The 19,961-nt window shown below is 40.1% G+C and overlaps 6 protein-coding genes across 6 annotated transcripts; 4 read left to right on the top strand and 2 right to left on the bottom strand.

The window, feature by feature from the left end:
- The first annotated feature begins 10,009 nt into the window (after positions 1 to 10,009).
- On the top strand, positions 10,010 to 12,061 carry BDV17DRAFT_59994 (ACP S-malonyltransferase). The gene is made up of 4 exons (XM_073764837.1): positions 10,010 to 10,043; positions 10,115 to 10,405; positions 10,475 to 10,585; positions 10,646 to 12,061. The coding sequence occupies exons 2-4, from the start codon at positions 10,369 to 10,371 to the stop codon at positions 11,692 to 11,694; spliced, it is 1,197 nt and encodes a 398-aa protein (XP_073616462.1). The 5' UTR covers positions 10,010 to 10,043; positions 10,115 to 10,368; the 3' UTR covers positions 11,695 to 12,061.
- Positions 11,933 to 13,054, bottom strand: BDV17DRAFT_59987 (uncharacterized protein). The gene is made up of 4 exons (XM_073764836.1): positions 13,015 to 13,054; positions 12,804 to 12,942; positions 12,459 to 12,755; positions 11,933 to 12,360 (listed from the first exon to the last, which is right to left on the bottom strand). Exons 2-4 carry the CDS (start codon positions 12,849 to 12,851, stop codon positions 12,172 to 12,174), a joined length of 534 nt encoding a protein of 177 aa, XP_073616461.1. The 5' UTR covers positions 12,852 to 12,942; positions 13,015 to 13,054; the 3' UTR covers positions 11,933 to 12,171.
- A 637-nt stretch (positions 13,055 to 13,691) lies between these two features.
- On the top strand, positions 13,692 to 15,180 carry BDV17DRAFT_261460 (NuoB/complex I 20 kDa subunit family protein). Its single transcript, XM_073757650.1, has 4 exons — positions 13,692 to 13,860; positions 13,912 to 14,104; positions 14,164 to 14,519; positions 14,577 to 15,180. The coding sequence occupies exons 1-4, from the start codon at positions 13,815 to 13,817 to the stop codon at positions 14,669 to 14,671; spliced, it is 690 nt and encodes a 229-aa protein (XP_073616460.1). The 5' UTR covers positions 13,692 to 13,814; the 3' UTR covers positions 14,672 to 15,180.
- BDV17DRAFT_59924 (rRNA-processing protein MPP10) lies at positions 15,153 to 17,606 on the top strand. Its single transcript, XM_073764835.1, has one exon. It carries the CDS (start codon positions 15,308 to 15,310, stop codon positions 17,408 to 17,410), a length of 2,103 nt encoding a protein of 700 aa, XP_073616459.1. The 5' UTR covers positions 15,153 to 15,307; the 3' UTR covers positions 17,411 to 17,606.
- Positions 17,487 to 18,631, bottom strand: BDV17DRAFT_59811 (putative methyltransferase-domain-containing protein). The gene is made up of 2 exons (XM_073764834.1): positions 18,194 to 18,631; positions 17,487 to 18,064 (listed from the first exon to the last, which is right to left on the bottom strand). The coding sequence occupies exons 1-2, from the start codon at positions 18,442 to 18,444 to the stop codon at positions 17,563 to 17,565; spliced, it is 753 nt and encodes a 250-aa protein (XP_073616458.1). The 5' UTR covers positions 18,445 to 18,631; the 3' UTR covers positions 17,487 to 17,562.
- A 700-nt stretch (positions 18,632 to 19,331) lies between these two features.
- BDV17DRAFT_290628 (DUF1761 domain-containing protein) lies at positions 19,332 to 19,918 on the top strand (the record flags this gene model as incomplete). Its single annotated transcript, XM_073761955.1, has 3 exons — positions 19,332 to 19,347; positions 19,412 to 19,716; positions 19,784 to 19,918. The coding sequence occupies 3 exons, from the start codon at positions 19,332 to 19,334 to the stop codon at positions 19,916 to 19,918; spliced, it is 456 nt and encodes a 151-aa protein (XP_073616457.1).
- Between the last annotated feature and the right edge of the window lie 43 nt (positions 19,919 to 19,961).

The raw sequence follows: 19,961 nt of genomic DNA, 5'->3' as shown, positions 1-19,961 counted from the left end.
TATAAACCAAAATTATCACTATAATAGCTAGCTATAGCTATATAAGTATATATAATACTACTTCTATATTTTATTAATAGCCCTTATATATATCTATATACTATTTTGTATTTATAATAACCTATAAAGGGTAGGAAACCCTATTTATTTACCTAATAAGGTTTATTAATAATATTACCTATATTTTATAAAATATAGATAGATACTTCCGGGATTTACACGAGTTTATCTATATATATATTAATAACTTTATAACTTACTTAGCTATGCTAGAAAAATATCTAGAATACCTTGATAGATTTTTTACTAGATACCAAGAGCTTTAAATTATTTTTTTAGCTAGAAAGATATTTCTTGGATTTCTAATTATTAAATTATTAGGGCAAAATATTTCAGCTTTAGGTTTAATTATTATTAAGGATAAGCTAAAAGTATTAACTAGTTTAAAGTTTCTGGAGACCCTCTCTAACCTAAGGATATATATAAGTATAATTAACTAGCTATCTAGCTATATACCCTACTATATAATAAAGATTAAGCTACTATAAGATAGAAAGATATACCTTTCTAAGTCTATCCTTAATTCTAAAGGAAAGAAGCATGCTAGAAAAAGATATATATTTAAAGTAAAGTTAAAAGCTCTAATAGTAATAGAAATTAAAGTATTTAATATAATATAGTTATATTTTAAGAGCCTGATTATACTAATCTACTATTTAGTACTATATAACCTCTATATTAATATTAATACTAGCAAATTAGGTATTAAAATAATAATATTTTATATAAAAGGAGACCTGAAGCTTAACCTTACTACTATTTTTTTTTAATTATTATTATAAGACCAGGTTAAACCTATTCTCTTTCTTAGTTAAACAGCAAGTACTACTAAAATATAGTACTAGCTAATAGAACTCAAGATATCTAGACTAGTCTAGGTTATATAAAAACTTTACTATCTAGTAGAAACTTGTTATATAAATATTATTATATTTACTGATTATTCAGCAATAGCAGATATTATATATTAATATATATTAAATATATTATTACCCCAGAAGTTAAATCTTAAATTAGTACAGGTATTAATATATTTATAGTAGTTTAAGCTTAATATTTTCTATAAACTAGGGAAAATTAATATTATTCCTGATATACTATCTAGACTCCTATTATATACTAAACAGGAAGATAACAAGTATTCCTTAGATATCTTATATACTAGTATATTATATATAAAACCCACGCCTTTATTAATACTAATAGTAGTATATTCAGATAAGTTCAAAGTAAAGATTACTAAAAATTATAATATAGATCTAAAATAGCATAAAGCTAAAAAAATTTTACTAGTAAATAAGACCTTACTATATCTAGTTTAATTTCCTTACTAACTTGCTATATAAAATCCTTATAAAGGTTTAATTTTTTTAGTTAAATACTAGTCTGATAGCTCTATAACAGAAGCCTTATACTTATTATATTCTATAAAGAAAGATATAATATAAAAGGCCTATAATAATAATAGCTATATAGGAATTACCTATACTATAGAATACCTATAATCTATTATTTTCCACAGGAAGTACTATAAAGTAAAAAAATAAATTAAATATTATAGTAAATATCTCTAACTCTAGTAAACAAGATATAAATTATATAGAACCCTATAGCTAATTATAATCCTGCCTATCCTGTTTTATATAATATCTATTAATATTATAACTGCCTTACCTGAGACTAAAGAAGGATATAACACAGTAATAATAGTAATATATTTATTTATAAAAAGGAATAGTCTAATCCCGGGGAAAATAACTTAGATTATTAAGGACTAGGTAGCTATAATATTTAAATACTTAAGGACTAGGTAGCTATAATATTTAAATACTTTTAGTTTATTAATTAAGGCCTTCCCTAAATTATTATTAATAATAGAGACTTGAAGTTTATATCTAAATTCTAAAGAGAACTATTCAAGCTCCTATATAATAAAACTAACTATACTATAGCCTGGCATGCACAGTTTAATAGCTAAAGTAAAAAAACTAATTAAATAATTAAAATATTTCTATAATATATTACTATATCCCTGGAATATACTACTAATTAGGTTAAAGCCTTCCCTTTTATCCAATCTATTTTAAATATATCTATAAATGCTAGTACTAGCTATACCCTATATAAACTTATATATAGTATCTATTTAAGATCTTTAGTAGATATTAGTCTATTAGGAATAATACTAGTCTAATCTTTTAAATACTAGGCTAATATAGCTAAAGTAATTAAACTTGTTCAGATAGTAATAAAATATAAGTATAATATAGAATATATTCTAATATCCTTTGCTATTAGTAAGCAAGTCAGACTATAACTATATAAAAGATATACTATTAAAGCTATACTTAATAAGAAGCTATTAAATTAGTTTGCAGGACTATTCAAGGTTATTAAATAAATTAAGCCCTTTATATACTATCTAGACTTCTTAAGTAAGTAGTACTTATATCCTATTATATTAATTATATACTTAAAGAAGTACCCTTAGTAACCTGATCCCTATAAGAGATAGGAAAAATAACCTAATCTTTTACTTTTTAATTTAATATATCAGGATATAAAGAAGTACTACTCCTATAAAATTAAATATTTTATTATAAAATATATAACTAACTCTAGCCCTAAATACCTCATAAAATAGCTCGGCTATAGTCCTAGATATAATATATAGTACTATTATATATTTCTTAATAATATAGCAGAACTAGTCACAAAATATAAAGCAGACTATAAAGTTAAAGAAGAAAATAAACTATAAATATTCTTGTTATATAAACTATAGCCTTATTAGCCTGGTAAAGTTATATAAAGTAAAAAAAATACTAATAATATCTAACCTAAACCATGACACGGTCGCTTACCTAAGAATAGATATAAAGTTAGAACTCGTAAATATAACTAATATAAAGAGATAACTAGAATATAATATCTAACTATTACTTGATTTCTTGATTAGTAAATAGTTTATTCTAGGCACGGTGCCTGGAATTATATACTAGCTATGGTCTTCCTTTTATTACTTACGTGGTCTTTAACTTTCTTTATTTTTGGTTATTATTTATTATAGCTACCTTATCAGGTATCGCCTACCTGATTTATTACCTTATTTAATTAGGGGGACTATCATGCAGTATATATAGTTCGCTATATTGGTTATCCCTGATAACTCAGTTCTTAGTCAGCATTAGGTAGTTAGCTCCCGCCGCCGGCGGTCTCTGAATAGCATCAACTTATCCACTTCCATACTTCACTATAGGCCTGTCGGGTCCCAATTCGCTACAAGTTATAGTTAACAAGATAAGTATTAATAGTAATAAATTCGATAATATTAGTATTACTAATAAGTAGTTAATTAGAGGGTTCAAAGATAAAATCACGGTCTTTTAGTAACTTAGTATATAAGTAGATTAGGACTTTCGCGCTAGAGTATACAGGGATAGTTATATATTTTAGTATATAGATAAGAGTAACAGTTAATCTCGCGGGCTAAGCTCGGATATAAATTAGGATAGTTATATTACAGGAACTAATTTATACTTTAAATTATCTATAAAGAATCTTAAATCCTTCCTATTATATTATTTTTATTCTAACAAGGAGCTTCGCTGAAGTGCTGTTAACAAGATATACTATAATCAGAATTTTAGCAAAAACAGGCTTATTGTTATGGGTTCCTCGAACGAGGCACCTCTTCAGTTGTTGTTACTCGGTCATCATGTGACCTCGTACGAAGACCCACCCTCGCTTACCTTTTACCTTTTCCACACACGACTATCTATCTTTTCTTCCTTCAACGAACCCTTCATGTACATACGGCGCGGTATAGTTTAACACAAACATATTGCCCCCTTACACTTATTACTTTCTGCCTTTATCAGGGAAAATAGGTTAAACACGGCGTATTAATTTAATAAATATTTTAATCCAAGACTGTTATGGGTTGATCCCATAACATGCACCGCGTAGCTTACGCGGCTGTGGTCACGTGGTTCCTGCCCCTCTACCTTCTATCTGCCCCTCCTAATCTGTTCTCTTCTTCAGCGATTCCTTCTTGTACATACAGCATGTTTAAATAGGAAGATCTATCTATTTATATCCCCTTATATTAGGAATTGCTTACCTGACCTGACCTAACCTAACCTGACCTAACCTTTAATCTAACCTAAACTAATCTGCCTGTATAAATTTCTCTCCTATACAGAATAACCAACCAGACCCCTCTTTTACTGCTTGTACAGTAGCTCTAGCAAGAACTTCAGAACTAACATGTTAAATTATAATAATTCTAGAATTAGCGCCTTGAAATCTAATAATTATATATAGACCTTAATATTTCCTATACTAAAATTTAATAACTTTATATATAGCTCTTATTAGCTCCTGTTCCTAGAACCTGCCTGCCTAACCTGCCTTGCTTTAATAGCAAGCCCTATATACTTTATACATAGCTTTATTTATTAAAGTAAAACTCTAATCTAACCAGCTCTCGGGAGCTAATATCTTTAACTATATATAAATTAATTAGAATAGCTATAACAAGCTTTAGTCTTATACCTCTACTAGTCTATAGAAAATAACTAGTAATAAGATCCTGAGGTTATTTTCTCTTTTTTCTAATAATTATATTATAACCCTTGAGAATAGCAGGAGGCTATATAATAAATTATTTGTAGCTTACCTTGCCTGGTTTAAAAAGCTCTTGTACAAGGCTAACACGAGCTTATAGCCAGATATTTTATATATAATTATACTATATCAGGGGCTCTGGCCTAACCTCTACTAGATTTTAAAATATTTAAATAACTCTATCTTTAACCTCTTATATAATAAATATATTAAACTTGTTTAGCATGCTAATTAGTATAACTGCCCTACCTAGAAATTTACTTTTAAATATTAACCAGTTTTAAACCAGAATATAGACTAAATAGATATAGATCTTATCTAGATTTCTACTATTAGACCTACCCTGCTAGCCCTGCTAGCCTAGCTAGCCTAGCTATCTTAATCTACCTTACTTTTATTAGCCTTTTCTACCTTTACCTTTATCTCGCGCTATACTTATTATCATGATAATAACCTTTGCTTATACTATAGATTAAGTAATCACTAGATATCTAATTATATAAAATATATTAAACCTGCCCCTGTATTTAAAGCTATAGCTCCTAGTCCTACCTTTTTTACCCTCCATGCTAGATAGCTTTATACAGGGGCCTAAGTAAGAAGGGGGGGTACTGTTATAGGTTAATCCTATAATATATACCGCGTAGCTTATACAGCTATAGTCACGTGGTTCTTGCCCCTCTACCTTCTGTCTGCCCTTCCTGATCTGTTCTCTTCTTCAGCGATTCCTTCTTGTACATACGGCACGTTTAGATAGGAAGATCCATCTATTTACGTCCCCTTACAGTTCCTCCATCTTTAACTTGCTGAATCTTGTCGAACTCTTCAATATCCGTGGCTAGCGGCTGCCAGTCATTATAATAATTAATATCCTTTGTTCCTATTGGTAGAAAAGGTGATGTTTCCGAGATCTCATCCTTCAAGAACGGCTAATTGGGGTTGTACAGCTTCGACTTGTCAAACTTGATATCTCTTGCTGCTTTAATCCATTACTCGCTTGGTATCTATATAAGCCAGATATTCAAGGCTTTGTATCTAACTAGGTATCCCCCTAGCGCTCGCGGTTTTGTCTTTATTGTTTTATTTTGCTAGTTCAATAACTGATCTCGTATATAGGCTCTGCAGCCAAATAATATAGGTTTGTTAAACGTATGGTTTGATTTCATGAGATAGATGTTGTCTTCTATCTCGAAAGGGACGGACCCACAGAAGAAGCGGGATCGCTGACTAAGATATAAGTAGTCACTAGTAACGCACCTTGATGGCGACAACACCTCAATATCAGGCCATGCGTGCAACAAGGTTTGCTATATTCAGATATTTTCCCGTGGCCTTTTCGTACGGTATTTTCCATTTTAATGTCTTCGTCGGAGTTCGATTCAATATATAAGCTGCTGCATTGATTAAAACGGGCCATATATCTAGTGGTAGTCTTGCTTCAATCATTATATACCTTGCTCGGGATATCAAGACACCTCCTAAACGTTCTGCCAGGCCGTTCTGCTCAGGCGTTGCTACTACCAATATCTCGTGAATAATACCCTCTAGATCTGTGAAGGAGCGGAAATCTCCTCCAAGGGTCTATTTATTATTAGATTTATAAAACTGCACCTTTATCCCAAACTGGCGTTTAATCAAGGATACTAGATACACCGCTGTATCTATACAGCCATTCTTCTTTGCATGCGTGTATACAAAGTATATATATATAACTTTATTATAAAAATACGTGTACCAGCGGTCTCCGTTCTATACTATATTAAACTCGATAAGGTCGAAATAGACCCTTTCAAACGGTTAAGTTGCTCGGCTAGCTGGCCTTCGAGATATCTACCGTGGAGTACTTAAATATCTGCATGTTTTATAATTCCTGGGAGCTTCGAAATCATCAATTTAGATACCTTTAACAGTATTTGGCAGGTATTAAATAGCTTCATGATTTAGGTAACTATATTACCTATACTACCTATCTGCATTACCTGCTAATTTTAATAGTTTAGTTAATTATTTCAAATAGGAGTTTAGCCTTACTGCATAGGTATTCTTATTAGCTAATTCAAAAACCTGTTTCTTATTCTATTTTACTACCCAAAGTCCTTGATATTCTGCAAGTCTACAAACTTCCCGGCTGTTCTTCACCACTCTATCTCCTGCAAAGTCCCATGTATAGCCTGCCCACTTTATATAACTTGCAGAGACAATATTGGTATAGAAACCTGGTATATAAGTAGTTTTATATAGAGATATCATGATATTCAAGGTACCTCTGTAGTTTAGTGATATCTTAACTATCCTAGTACCTTTAATTAATATAATAGTATCACCTGCACGCAGATATCCTTCTGGGCCTTGCTTTAGTTCCTTGAACCTAGCTTTATTATTATAGATATATACTATGGCTCCAGAATCTAGGATAAAGCTCTCCTTTAGTGAATACTTTGTTGCCGAGAAGCCTACCGGTATAGCAGCCATAGCATGCTATTTACTAGCTTGCTTATTCAGCTTCATTGCACGCTTCAAGCTATTATATTTGACTCCTGTCATGTTTAATATATTATTAAACTTCTCTTTTATTTCTGGATCCTCCACAAAACCAGCTTTCCTCAATAATTTTACTATGTACAGGTATTCTCTGAAGAAGTGTTTCTGACTACATACACAGTTTAATATATAATTTATTCAATCTGGCTAATTTGTCTGAATAATCAGATCTCCACGGAGTATTAGAGTTATATTAAATACTATATCAAGCTTGGTGTCTTGATAGAGTATCTTATCGGATAGATACTCTTGATAAGCTACTATTATATTGGCTATTATCTGGCTCTTATATTCTAACTAGTGTAGTAGGTTTTGTCTAATTATAACCTATTCCTTTAATACCTTTATAACTATACCTAGGAAGTCCCTGATCATGTATATATCCTGTGCTTTAGGAAGATTATAGGATTTTATTCTATAATAAGTACTTTCAAATTCGGTAAGCCAAGCTTCAGGATTTAACTACTTAATCAGTATTAATCTAGCTTACTAATAGTATTAAATAGTTATTATCTGGAGCTCTTGGTTATTAGGAGCGAACTGCTTCTTCAAGGCCTTCAAGACCTTATATAGCAACTCCCGGTTATTAATATAAAAGTGCTTTAGCTAAGCACTTAGTGAATTATGAATAGCTTCACTAATTACTACTATTCCTTGTTTAATTCGCTAATAGTAGTTATACTTAATTTCAAATATCTTGATCTCTGCAGATATTGCAGTATCTGCAGGAATCTCGGGTTCCTTAGGGATCTCCTCTAGCTTGTTCTCTTGCTTGCTAGGATTGATATATCCCTATACCTTGCTCAGCAGAGTAATTAACTTTATATCTTTAATCTAACTCTGCCAGTTATCCCTTGTTCTAAGGATGACTGAGACCTTCGCGGCAGGCTAGTATTTAAATATTATATTAGCAAATCAGGTTAACTCAGTAATCTAATATCTAGATAATATCTTTGATAGCTTGAAAGGGAAATTATCAAAGCTTTAAATAAGAATAAGTTAATCGAGGACCGGGCTTATAACTATAAGCGTCAGTCTAGGTATAAATTACTTGATATTAACTACTAATTATATAAAAGAATAAAGGTCTGATTTCTCAATCTAGCTGCAAACGGTGGTTTAAATACACAGATAATAATCAGCAATCTAGCCGGAAACAGCAACTAGAAGAGATATAACTTTTGAACCGTGGAAATAGCAGGAAAATTCTGCATAAACCTCGGTGATCGGATGTCGTCTTTCCGATATCCTAAATAGGCAGGTCGTACGGTCGACAAATAGTTTATTAAGTAAATAGATCCCTTGCAGTAGCAGAAAGTAGTATTACTTTAGAAGATACTAGTAAAGAGTAGCTAGATTAGAGCTAAATATTTAAAATTAGCTAAATCTATTAACCTTATTTCCGCGGAGCTTGCTATATTTAATAATATTCAGAGGGAATTTAGTAATTTAAAATTCTTTATATATTTTTATTTTAAGAAATAGCTCTATATTAATTTTAATATATCCAGAAAAGCTTATAGTAGAATTATTTATTATATTAATTAATAAAGGATAAATTCACGAGAATCCTTTAATTTTACCTTCTAGAATTATTATTATTTTTATAATAGTAATTAGGCCTATTATAAAGCTAGTTTTATTAAAATTAAAAATATCCTTATTAAGTATCTTATACTAGAGTTATATCTCTTATAAAGTTCTAAACAACTCTTGTATAGCCTTTAGATCCTTGTATTTAGCTTGCTTATAATTATATTTCCTTGTAAAGTAACTCTTGATCTCATGGTATTATTTAATAAACTTAGTAACCTAGTTAGGGCTGACAGGGTTATACCTAGAGGGGTTATTAGTATAAAAGATTATATTAACTATTTTTTATATATATAAAAACTAGAGGGGGACTCCATGTATATCTCTAGTTATAATTTACTTTATTAAAGCCTCCTCTTGAATTTTAGATAATCAGAGGTTATAGTTATAGTATTCTATTTTAAATTTATAATTATTAAAGTAATCACGAAGTATTCTATACAGGATATTAAATATAGTTACTACAGGATAAATACCGCGAATTTTATCCTTTTTGAAAGCTTGAATTATAAGTGAGATCCGCCCCTCTTGTTCAACTAAATCTTGACGAGATTTCTTGCGATTTGGTGGCATGGTGGCTGGTTGAAGAGCGACGTTCAGAACGACGCGTGGACTTTGGAGGAGCGGTCGGACGACCCGTGAATTACGTTAAATCATATCTTATGTCAGCTTCCGTTCTACATCTTTACTTCATGGATTGCTAGTTAAAAGAAAACAGGAAGAACAACTAATAATATGACTTCACGACGGATTCGCCTAACAATTAGGGGTCGATATCGAGTAATTTACACCTAGGCTGACGCCCATAACAAAGCTATCAAGGTATTCAAGGAAGGAAAAGATAATACCAGTATAGATAAGGAAGGATAGGCTAGTTCCCTTTTATTGTTATTATTAACAAGGCTATTACTTTTATGCTTTAAACTATTTCTTTTATCAAGGACAATATCTTTTCTTTTATTTTACGGTACTTGTTGTACGCAGGCCTCTGAAGAGATGTATTAGTCATATCTTAGTTATACGGCTCGGACCTCTACTCGTTCGACGCGCGACTTAGTTCAATCAACAACTTCCTCTTCAGAATCAATGACCCGCCTACGGCGTGTAATAACTATCAGAGACCGCGGTATATATAATCTTTAGTATTTTATTACCTAAATATAAAGGTCTGATTCATTGGATCTAGCAGCGAAGCTATACTATATACAGAAGAAATAGGGGTAAGCTCACTAACTAAAATAGGAAGTAAAACGATATGATATATGACCGAGCGGACGCTGACTAATGATAGGTTCGGCGTTGAAGCGGATTCTTAGCGGTCACCAAAGGTCGAAACTCACTTACCTACTACTGAGTCGAGTGTCAACTGACTCTGAACGCCGGCTTCTATCTACAACCTTAATATCAAATTTGTCGCCTATACCCTAGGATGTTGCCAGTTGGCGCAATTCCACCTACTTCAAGTGCACAAAACCATGAAGTTCACACAGTTTTCTAGCTGTGATTCTCCCATCAAACAACTTAGGGCCCATTTATGCCACGTCCATGATCGCCGCAGGGATGCCCCCGCAGTTTAGGAGAGGTGAGAACCCCTTCGAGTCGGCAGGTCACACGTATGAGTTAACGTTTATCGTATTTTTTTGCGATCAAGAGATCCTAAATCGGGTCAAGCTCACGGCAAACCTAAGCGGCAAGACGTCAAGACAATGTGTCGCCCATCCCAATACTCAACGGCTCCTGCGCACAGCGCTCTTCTTCCCTGGTCAGTTGGAAATGCTCTGTTTGCTACGCTAGCTATGGTCTGTGACTCATTGAAAATCAGGTCACGGGGTACAGCGGGTTGGTATGGTGCGTCCTTGGCTAGATAAATTCCCCAGAGTTGCGGGTCAATTTCTGGCAGAAATGGATTCAATCCTGGGGTTCAAGCTTTCCCAAATCATCTCAGAAGGCCCAAACTCCGAGCTCAATAGGACAGAAAACTCTCAACCTGCCATAATGGCGACTTCGGTGTTAATCCTTCATATACTTGAATCGGAGTTCGGCTTCAATACGAAGTCCCGTGTGGATGTGACCCTTGGGCATAGCTTAGGTGAATTTTCTGCATTGGTGGCCGGAGGATATATCCAGTTCAATGACGCATTGAGGTTGGTCCGGCGCCGAGCCGAAATAATGTCACAGTGCACACAACAGGCTGTCCGCAAAACCGGCGAAGAATACGGCATGGTTGCACTAGTGTGCGAACCGGAGCATATGGATGACTTGCTTACTACTATTCACGAATTTCTCAGCCAGTCACTTTTAGAATCCGATGACGAGACTGCAACTTGCGCAACGCCGCCTATCGAGCAGGTGGTGGTTGCGAACATGAACTCCAGAAACCAGATTGTACTCAGTGGCAGCATCGGGAGAATTAGGACATTACTTGTACAACTTCGTCAATTTGGCGGCCATGATCCCCGTGCGGTGAGGTTGAAAAGCGAAAGCCCCTTTCACAGTCGCATCATGGCGCCGGCCGCAGAGTACATGAGGAGCGCCCTTGAGCAAGTGCCCATTAGATTCCCTGCCGATATTCCCTGTATATCAAATGTCTCAAGCCTTCCATTTACTTCCGAGCACAGTCTCAAGGAGTTACTTTCGCAGCAATGCGTCGACACGGTAAGATGGTGGGACAGCGTTCGATATCTAGATCAGGAGCGGGGCGTCAAGCGTTGGATTGGTATCGGTCCAGGAAAGGTTGGGAGAAACCTGGTAGGAAAAGAAGTTGGTAAAGTGATGGTCAAAGGAGGCGGTGTTTGGGCAATCTGCGATACTCGGGATATTGATGAGGCTATGGTTGCTTTGGAGAGTACGGAGAGTGATATATTAGACTAGCAAGGATGTGTCAGATATCGAAACCTGCGTGTGGCATCTTGTGTATATTTCAGGCCCCGATCATCTTACTGATATTGGATCCATTCCTGTCTGCCTTATTTTATCAACCTGGTCCGGGTCGTGGTTTTCTGGGAACCCGACGAGCAAATGTCGTGATGGACGTTACAGATTAACCTAATCAGATTGTTGAACCCTGTTTACAGCAACGAACCCCACGGTCAACAATGATTGGCGGTGTCAACCCGTGATAAGTATCAGTGTCCGTTCCCATATAGCTCGCTCCCACAGTGTTGGTAAGACATGAGTGTCGTAGGCGGAGCTGCTCTGCTAGTTTCAGAGGAAGCTCGCCAGATCAATGAGGCGATGTAGAAAGGGTGGTGTCCAGGCGGAGCTTCATATTTGCTGACCGAGACCCAGCAAACCGCCTTCGCCCCAGGGGCGGCAAATGCCGTTTATTTCTAGCGGGGTCTGTCTCTATCAGAGATTCGTGGCCCCAATTGCCCAGGAACTACCGATCCGCTTGACTTCCGTAACGAATCTCTTGTCCATGATGTGAGACGGTTTTGCAGCCTGCGCGGCGCCATTGGCCATGGTAACATGATCATCTGGGTAGTAAAATGGATTCTGCAGGAGCTGTATATATGCCGTTTGCAAGGCTCGAAAGGCCTGTGATGCACGACTGTCAGCGCGCCGATACCTTTCAATCGTGCGGAGTGATAGCGGCTGGCGACCATTCAAGAACGGGGTGGCTCTCTTGGACGTACTGGCTTAAGATCTGATTCTCGGAAACTGAGACGTGAACCCCCACGCGCGTCCTTGTCGCCCAAGGACCCTTGTTCCCCAACCAGGTCAATTATGATAATTAACTTTACTCCGGTGGTTGTTAACCAGCCATAAGATGCTAGCCTTTCATCGACCGCATGTAACAAGCCAAAATCTTGATCAATCGAAGTTTGCTTCTGGCGTATCTCAAATACGTCGAGAGACGAGTTCAACAGAAACGAGAATTCGATTGTGGAATTGAGATACGGTGGGAAGAGTGATATATGTAGAGGGTTGTCCTTTCGATTGTCAGCATCCTGTTGCCAAGTGGAAGTGATATACCCTACCGCTTTCCCAATAACGCCGATACAGGCGATTTTGGGACCTGGCATCATCGAATGTATGTATGTTGTTGCTTAGTGTTAATTAAGTGGCCTTTGCGGGCTCCGTTGTTGTGCCGCGCGAGTCACGACCGAGTCAGTTCACCTAAAACCAACAGCCAAGAGACATCAGAACAATTCAAATCAGAGATGACTTTGGATACACTGAGAGGAGCACATGGAAATTTATAGATAGCGACGGGGAACTTAGGTTGTTTCATGGAGGCACCGAGGCATGCGCCTGTTGGCTGTTGGTTGCACCTCAGCACGGGCTATGTCCAATTAAATCCCGCGTTATCAGCCTGAGAAAGAAGGGGAAGGAGCCACCGTGACGGGCCCTAGCCGACTGGGGTAGATTATTCCTACGTAGAGTCGTAGCTAGACTTAAGAGTCGTAGCACACAGAGTCATAGACTGCTGCTAGATAGTCTACCTCAGCAGGAAATCAGAGACGATGAAAGGAAAAGGAAAATATTCTGATGTTCACGGAGTGTACTGCAACCGCGAACCTCTCCAACAGAAGAAGCCAGATACCAAGGAGCCCATAGATCGTCATTCTCACAGCTAACCTCAACCGGCGACCGTTTATTTTGAGTAGAGCTTCTGCAATTTCGAGCCGTCCGATGCAGATGCTGGACAGACACCTATTTGACCGTCCTGTACGCAATCTTGAGGCACCTGTACCTAGTGCAGCAAGGGTACGTATGGTAGGTTGGAAACTCCGAATACTGTCTATAGAGCCAATGAAAGCCGTAGTCTTTGTAATCTAGCGGCCGCCCGTCATGCCGAGATTGCCTCTTGGCCACATTAGACTCGGTTCGGCGGTCCGTTGATACCACTAGTGCAGGATGCACCTGGTCGAACGTTTTGTGACCACTGATACTGGATGATTTTCAATTGACGGAAGATCAAGCTCAATGACCTTGATAAATTCTCAACACATTCATTTCCCTTGATACACCGCAGGTAATACGACAAAATGCTTTCGCTTTCAGCAGGCCGCGCTTCTCCGCGCACTTTCCAAGGTGCGTCTTGCAGATTGCCGCCGTTGCCTCAGCCTCGCTAACAATCAACAGTGCTTCCAAACCAGGCCCTGGGCGTGCTTCAGATTCAGCGAGCCGCATTTCTGTCAACATCTTCGACCAAGGCCGCAACGGCCCTTGAACGACAGGGCAATGCCGGACAATCACTGACTGCTTCTGGCCAAGTGCGCAGAGAAGTGCCTTTGCCGAGTCAGGAGAAGAAAGAGGGTGCCATGCAATATGTCCTGTGTGTAATTCTCGCACTGTTTACTGCGCTATGGGCCGACAGACTAATGAAACGTCAAGGACAACCCTTGATCAAGTTGCGAACTGGGCACGGCAAAGCTCCCTTTGGCCCATGACCTTCGGACTCGCTTGCTGTGCCGTCGAGATGATGCACCTGTCTACACCCAGATACGATCAAGATCGTCTAGGAATTATTTTCAGAGCGTCTCCACGACAATCGGATGTCATGATTGTCGCGGGTACTCTGACAAATAAAATGGCACCGGCTCTTCGACAAGTTTACGACCAAATGCCTGACCCACGCTGGGTTATTAGCATGGGCAGTTGCGCGAATGGCGGTGGTTATTACCACTACAGCTACTCTGTTGTGCGTGGCTGTGATAGGATAGTCCCTGTTGATGTCTATGTTCCTGGTTGTAGGTCGGCCCTTTCCACCGTCCTACATTTTACGTTTGCTGACTGCTGATTCTTAGGCCCGCCTACATCTGAGGCGTTGATGTACGGCATTTTCCAACTCCAGAAGAAGATGAGGCACACGAGAATCACGCGTATGTGGTACCGGCGTTAAATCTGTTTTGAACGGGTTGTCTGGTTATGCGGGGAGGGGAGCTGCTCGCGATGTGACATTAGATTTCATAGCAAAGTTCTGTACAAATTTCGTCCAATGAGGCTTTTAGGTCCCTATCAAATCAGCAATTCATCTTCAGTGTGAGATCATCTAGATCCATTTTATCAAGACACTGATAGACTTGAAGGCATGCCGTTCTCACTTCATCGCAAGGTGTTGATCAATTGCAAGCCACAGAGCAAGAGTTAACGCAGGCCGCACGAAACTATTATGAACCAGGAAATGTTTGAATCAAGATCATCGAAGCAAGATTGCGATTCAAACTCAAACCGTCCACTATTTGAACCCGCGTTAGGACCTATGATAATTTACCTACCTTACGTTACCGATAGAGGACGCCGCGGCCCCGTGCGCTGGTTAGTATTCCGAAAGTGGTTAGTCGCGGATTGCCTTATCTCAACTTTTTTTCCCTCAAGAGGCGGCACGCAATTCACTCCTTCCGAAAACCTTGCGTCGGCACCTTCGCTTTCAGACTGTGCTGCGTGGGAAATCTGGTGATTACGTGCTATTACGACTCTGGTTGTATTTTTTATCCTTCTTTACGTACAAAGACGTTCAAGTGCCGTCAGCAAAAAAATGGGATCAAGTCAACATACCCGAGGGCATGTTGACCCTGTGACACCCAATTCCGTTCCTTTACCTCTTAGTTCTGCGCTTTCAACGCCCTGGGACTTCCTTTGCCCGAGCAAAGAGTTGCACAGTGGGATATTGGACACTGCAAAGAATTTCGTGGACTCCCTTGCCGTTTCGGTCTCCAATTCCCAAACTACTCGCCAGCGGAACATTAGGAAACGAAAGCGATCGGACGAGGACCAAGACGTTGCATCTATTCTGCGATTAAAGCAACTATATGTGGATGGATTTACTACCGATCAAGTCTGGGAGCAAGCTCTCCGCATATTTGACGCAACCGACCGAGAATTACAGCGTGACTATACTGCTTGGACTTATGACGCACGGCAAGAATATTCGCCAGGGGCACCGAATCTCCGTGCTACAGTCCAGGATGGAGTTAGTTCTGAGGATGGTAACGCCATTAGCGACTCAGAGGATTTCTCAGACGGCCATGATTTTGATACCGATGAACAAAATGAGCCAGAATGTGAAACGAAGGCTGGAGATGTATCCTCAAGTGATATGAGCAACAGCGATTTTGAAAAAGATGGATCAGAGCAAAATATTGGTGACGACGACGACGACGATAAGCGTGGCACCTATGTTGAAGATCGGTTTGGATTGAACGATGGCTTCTTCTCCATTGATGATTTCAACCAGCAAACTGAGCTGCTCGAGCGACAAGATGTCCGGGGCGAGTTGGACGACGAAAGCGACGAAGATGAAATTAACTGGGATGTGGATCCCCTAAGTGTAGGGGGTTTCAGTTCTTCCCAGAAGGAAGCCGACAAGGTTGATGACGAACTGGATGGGAGTGATGAAGAAGACGATGGCCCGACTTTCGACAATCTAGGGGCTGATGATGATTCGGATATAGATGAGGATGATTCCCACACTGCGGCTCTAGGAGGCGCAGGATTCATCAATACAAGTGACATCATGTACGCTGATTTCTTCGCACCTCCACCACGAAAGGCGTCGGCAAGAAAATCACGACCGCTACCAAAAACACAGCCGCACAATGTTATCTCCGACAACGACGTAGACCGTGCAATGGCGGACGTTCACCGTGATCTGTTTGATGATGAAGTATCTGTTGATGAAAATGACGATGAGGCTGGCGGTCCCCGGGCTTACAAATCAACGCATGAGACGCAGCGGGCACGCATTGCAGACGAGATTCGCCGACTGGAAGCTGCTAACGTGACAAAGAAAGAATGGATGGTTTCCGGTGAAGCCAGGGCGACGGAGAGACCGACGAACTCACTTATAGAGGAGGGTCTAGATTTTGAAAGGATTGGAAAGCCGGTCCCAGTGGTAACAACAGAAATCTCCGAGAGCATTGAAGATCTGATCAAACGACGCATAATCGCCAAAGAGTTTGACGAAGTGGTACGCCGCCGCCCCGGGTTGTCTGAACAGCAGAGTGCTCAGAAGACTCGGGTTGAAGTCGAGGACAGCAAGCCACAGCACAGCCTTGCTGAGCTATACGAAAAAGATCACCTTCAGGCAACAGATTCAAATTATGTTGATCCCAAGAACCAGAAGCTCTTGAAGGAACATAGCGAAATCACCAATCTCTGGAAGGAGATAAGCTCTCAACTCGACACGCTTTCCAACTGGCACTACAAACCCAAAGCGCCGCAGGCAAACATTAGCGTGGTCACAGACGTTGCAGCTATCACGATGGAGGATGCTCAGCCCACTGCCAGTGGTGCCGTACGTACATCAGCAACGCTCGCACCTCAGGAACTATATGCGCCGGGCGAGACCGCAAGGGCTACCGGGGAAGTGGTAATGAGAAACGGAGTACCCGTCACGAAGGAGGAAATGACTCGGGAAGAAAAGGCGAAGCTAAGGCGGCGGCAGAAGAAGGCAAATCAATCATCTGCCGACGCTCCCAAGCAGCGTTCCCGAACTGGGGCAGAGAAGCAGCAGATTGTTTCGGACCTCAAGAGAGGGGGCGTTAAGCTGATCGACAAGGGTGGCGAGATGGTAGATATCAATGGAGGTAGAGTTGCTGGGGCGAGCGATAGCAATGGCGGCCACGCCGTCAAACTATAATCGTCTCGCCGGGACCACGATGGTTTCGCAAGCGATGAAGCTGCAATTGTTTACTTTTATGGTTTTATACCTGGACCATATGCTCCTCTATTTCATGAACATCTCGCATTACCGCCTATTAATTTTTACTGCATGCTCAAGTCTCATTGCTGTCATTGCTGTTTATCTGATATAATACCCTTCGTCCCTCCATTGCCACCATCCTTCGATCGTATGGTGTAAAGAAAAATGTTCTCACGCTTGTAGGTCTCGGCATCAGAGTCATCGTTTATCTCGTCAATTTGGAATGCTTTCTTCGCTAGTTTGAGAAACCGGAGGTCTGCCCTTCTGCGTCTTTTGAAGCAAAAGTAGCAGATAGAATTAGGGCCCAGAAGATCCTTGAGAGTTGATATCAGAAGTGGGAAGGCGGGTTCAAAATACACGCAGTCAGCAGCCAAAATCACATCGGGATGCTGAGGGATATCATCTGACACTGGAGTCCCCCAATCCAAAACTGCGGCATTGACTGTCGTGTCTAGGTTGTTGAGCGCAATATTGGCTTCCATAAGAGGAACCATTGGCTCTTGGTCCGTGATATAGATGGGAGATAGACCAAGCTCGCAGCCGGAAGCGACTGCCAATCCAACGAGCCCGCCGCCAGCTCCGAGTTCAAGACTGTCACCCCGTAAGTTAGTAAGCACGACATTCTTGTTGCGGTGGGACTGCTTATTGGGCTTGTCGACGGTTGTTGAGAAGACTTTGCAGCCCTCGAACCGCAAGAAAGGGAGGTAATTGATCACGGACATTGTCTTATCAACTAAATCACAGCGGTGTTGACGGAGCATATATTTAGCCAAAACCATGCCGGCAGGCCATAATTGACCGCCGCATCCTTCCTTGAGATCTTCCTTGAGAAGTAGAGGCTGTTGTAAAAGGCCGTTGAATGAAACGTGGGTTTGACCAGCCTGCTTAATTTCCCTTGTGGGAACCAAAGATTCGCTTATATAGAAGGGATCATTCGAATCGGTCGAGTCAACGCGGTGTAGGTCTTCCATGTGTGTGGCACCAATTTTTACCCTGCGTAAAAGAAAAGGGGGTTTGTGGGATCGTCGTCAAGGATTGTGAAGAATGAGCCAAGATGATAAGATTCCAGAATTCTTCTGGGCCCTTTCTGAAAATTCCGTGCAGTCTAGGACAGAAATGGTTGTAGATCGGATAGGTGCTGCGGAGTCTTCCGAGGCTGGTTCTGTCATTATCATTGGTTTAAAACCTATTTACATTTGGCGCTTGGAAGTTGGAGAAGGGGGTTGCCCCGAGCCTTAGCTCGGCGTTGGAGCCCTCAACTGGGTCAAGAGACATTCATTCATGCCCTGCAAACTTGCGATCGCAGCTTGCAAATCTCCCATTGGTGTTGGAGCAGTATCTATTATTTGGATGGATCTGGACCTCTGGACCATGGCAAATCTACTCTGTAGGACATTCCCTCATAGGTACAGATCGTCAGAGGATACGCTTTTGTTGCAAGCCTGCAAGCCAAGTTTCTCTGTAGAGTACCGAGGGAGTGCTGTGCGGCTGTGACAGACTGCCAGCGACAGTGTAACTGACGTCATGCCAGTCCCCTCACATCATGATCCCAGAGCCCACAGGCGAGTCCAGATCATTGGCTCACTACCAAGTACACGCTATGAAGTCCCAGGTTTGCACTTCAATGGCAGCTTTTGGATCATCACGACGTCACTACTAATTCGTGATCTGTGTTGCAATTGCAGTGGCTTGCCTTGCGCACTCGACCAGGCCTGCATTATGTCACTTGACGTTCGGGTTATCCTTGTACCATTATATAAAGGGTAAACTGGCCTCAACGACACTATTCCAGTAATCAATTGTGCCTCAATCCGAAGATAACACTTTTATCGCATCATCGACAACCTCATCAATCAAAATGGCTACTCTACACTGTGAGATCCTAATAATCAGCTAAGCTACCTTTGTCGGCTAAAGCTAATACTACGCCACTTTCAGACCTACCTCCTGTCAAGCCCTCGGCCATCGCCGTAGGTGCCATCTTCACCCACACTGCCTCTCTGGGCATCCTGGCCCCCGTCTTCGGCGACACGTACCACCATGCTCAAGCCGCCAACTCGAAGGAAGATTTCGTCAAGTCTAAGGAGGCCGCTAGCGCCGCGACAGCCTGGGGAAGCTCTTTGGTCGGAAGCGCTGTACAAACTTATGGTGTTGCGGCCCTGATCAACGCCACTGGTACTCTGAGCTACAAGGGAGCCGCTTACCTCGGAAGCTTGATCTTCTTCGCTAGTTCCGTCCCCAGTGTATGGCTTCCGCCCTATTCCACTAGAGATGTTGATTCCAATGCTAACCATTGTTTGCCCTCGCTAGTTTGTTAGCCAGATCTTCACCGAGAAGAGGCCTCTCGACACTGTTGCTGTAGGCGCTGTAGCTCGAGTGTTTGAGACTGTTGGCTTGAGTCTCTTCCTTACCTGGTGGGGAACACGCACAAACCCTTTTGATTAAATAGGCTTCTGAACCTGTTGTGGCCTGGCTACCAGAGCATGTC

This window comes from Aspergillus undulatus, assembly GCF_047715775.1.
Source record: "Aspergillus undulatus strain CBS 261.88 unplaced genomic scaffold BDV17scaffold_19, whole genome shotgun sequence".
NCBI classification, from domain to species: Eukaryota; Fungi; Ascomycota; class Eurotiomycetes; order Eurotiales; family Aspergillaceae; genus Aspergillus; species Aspergillus undulatus.
Note: the sequence above shows the minus strand (reverse complement) of the source record. Positions and strands in the feature narration are given on the sequence as shown.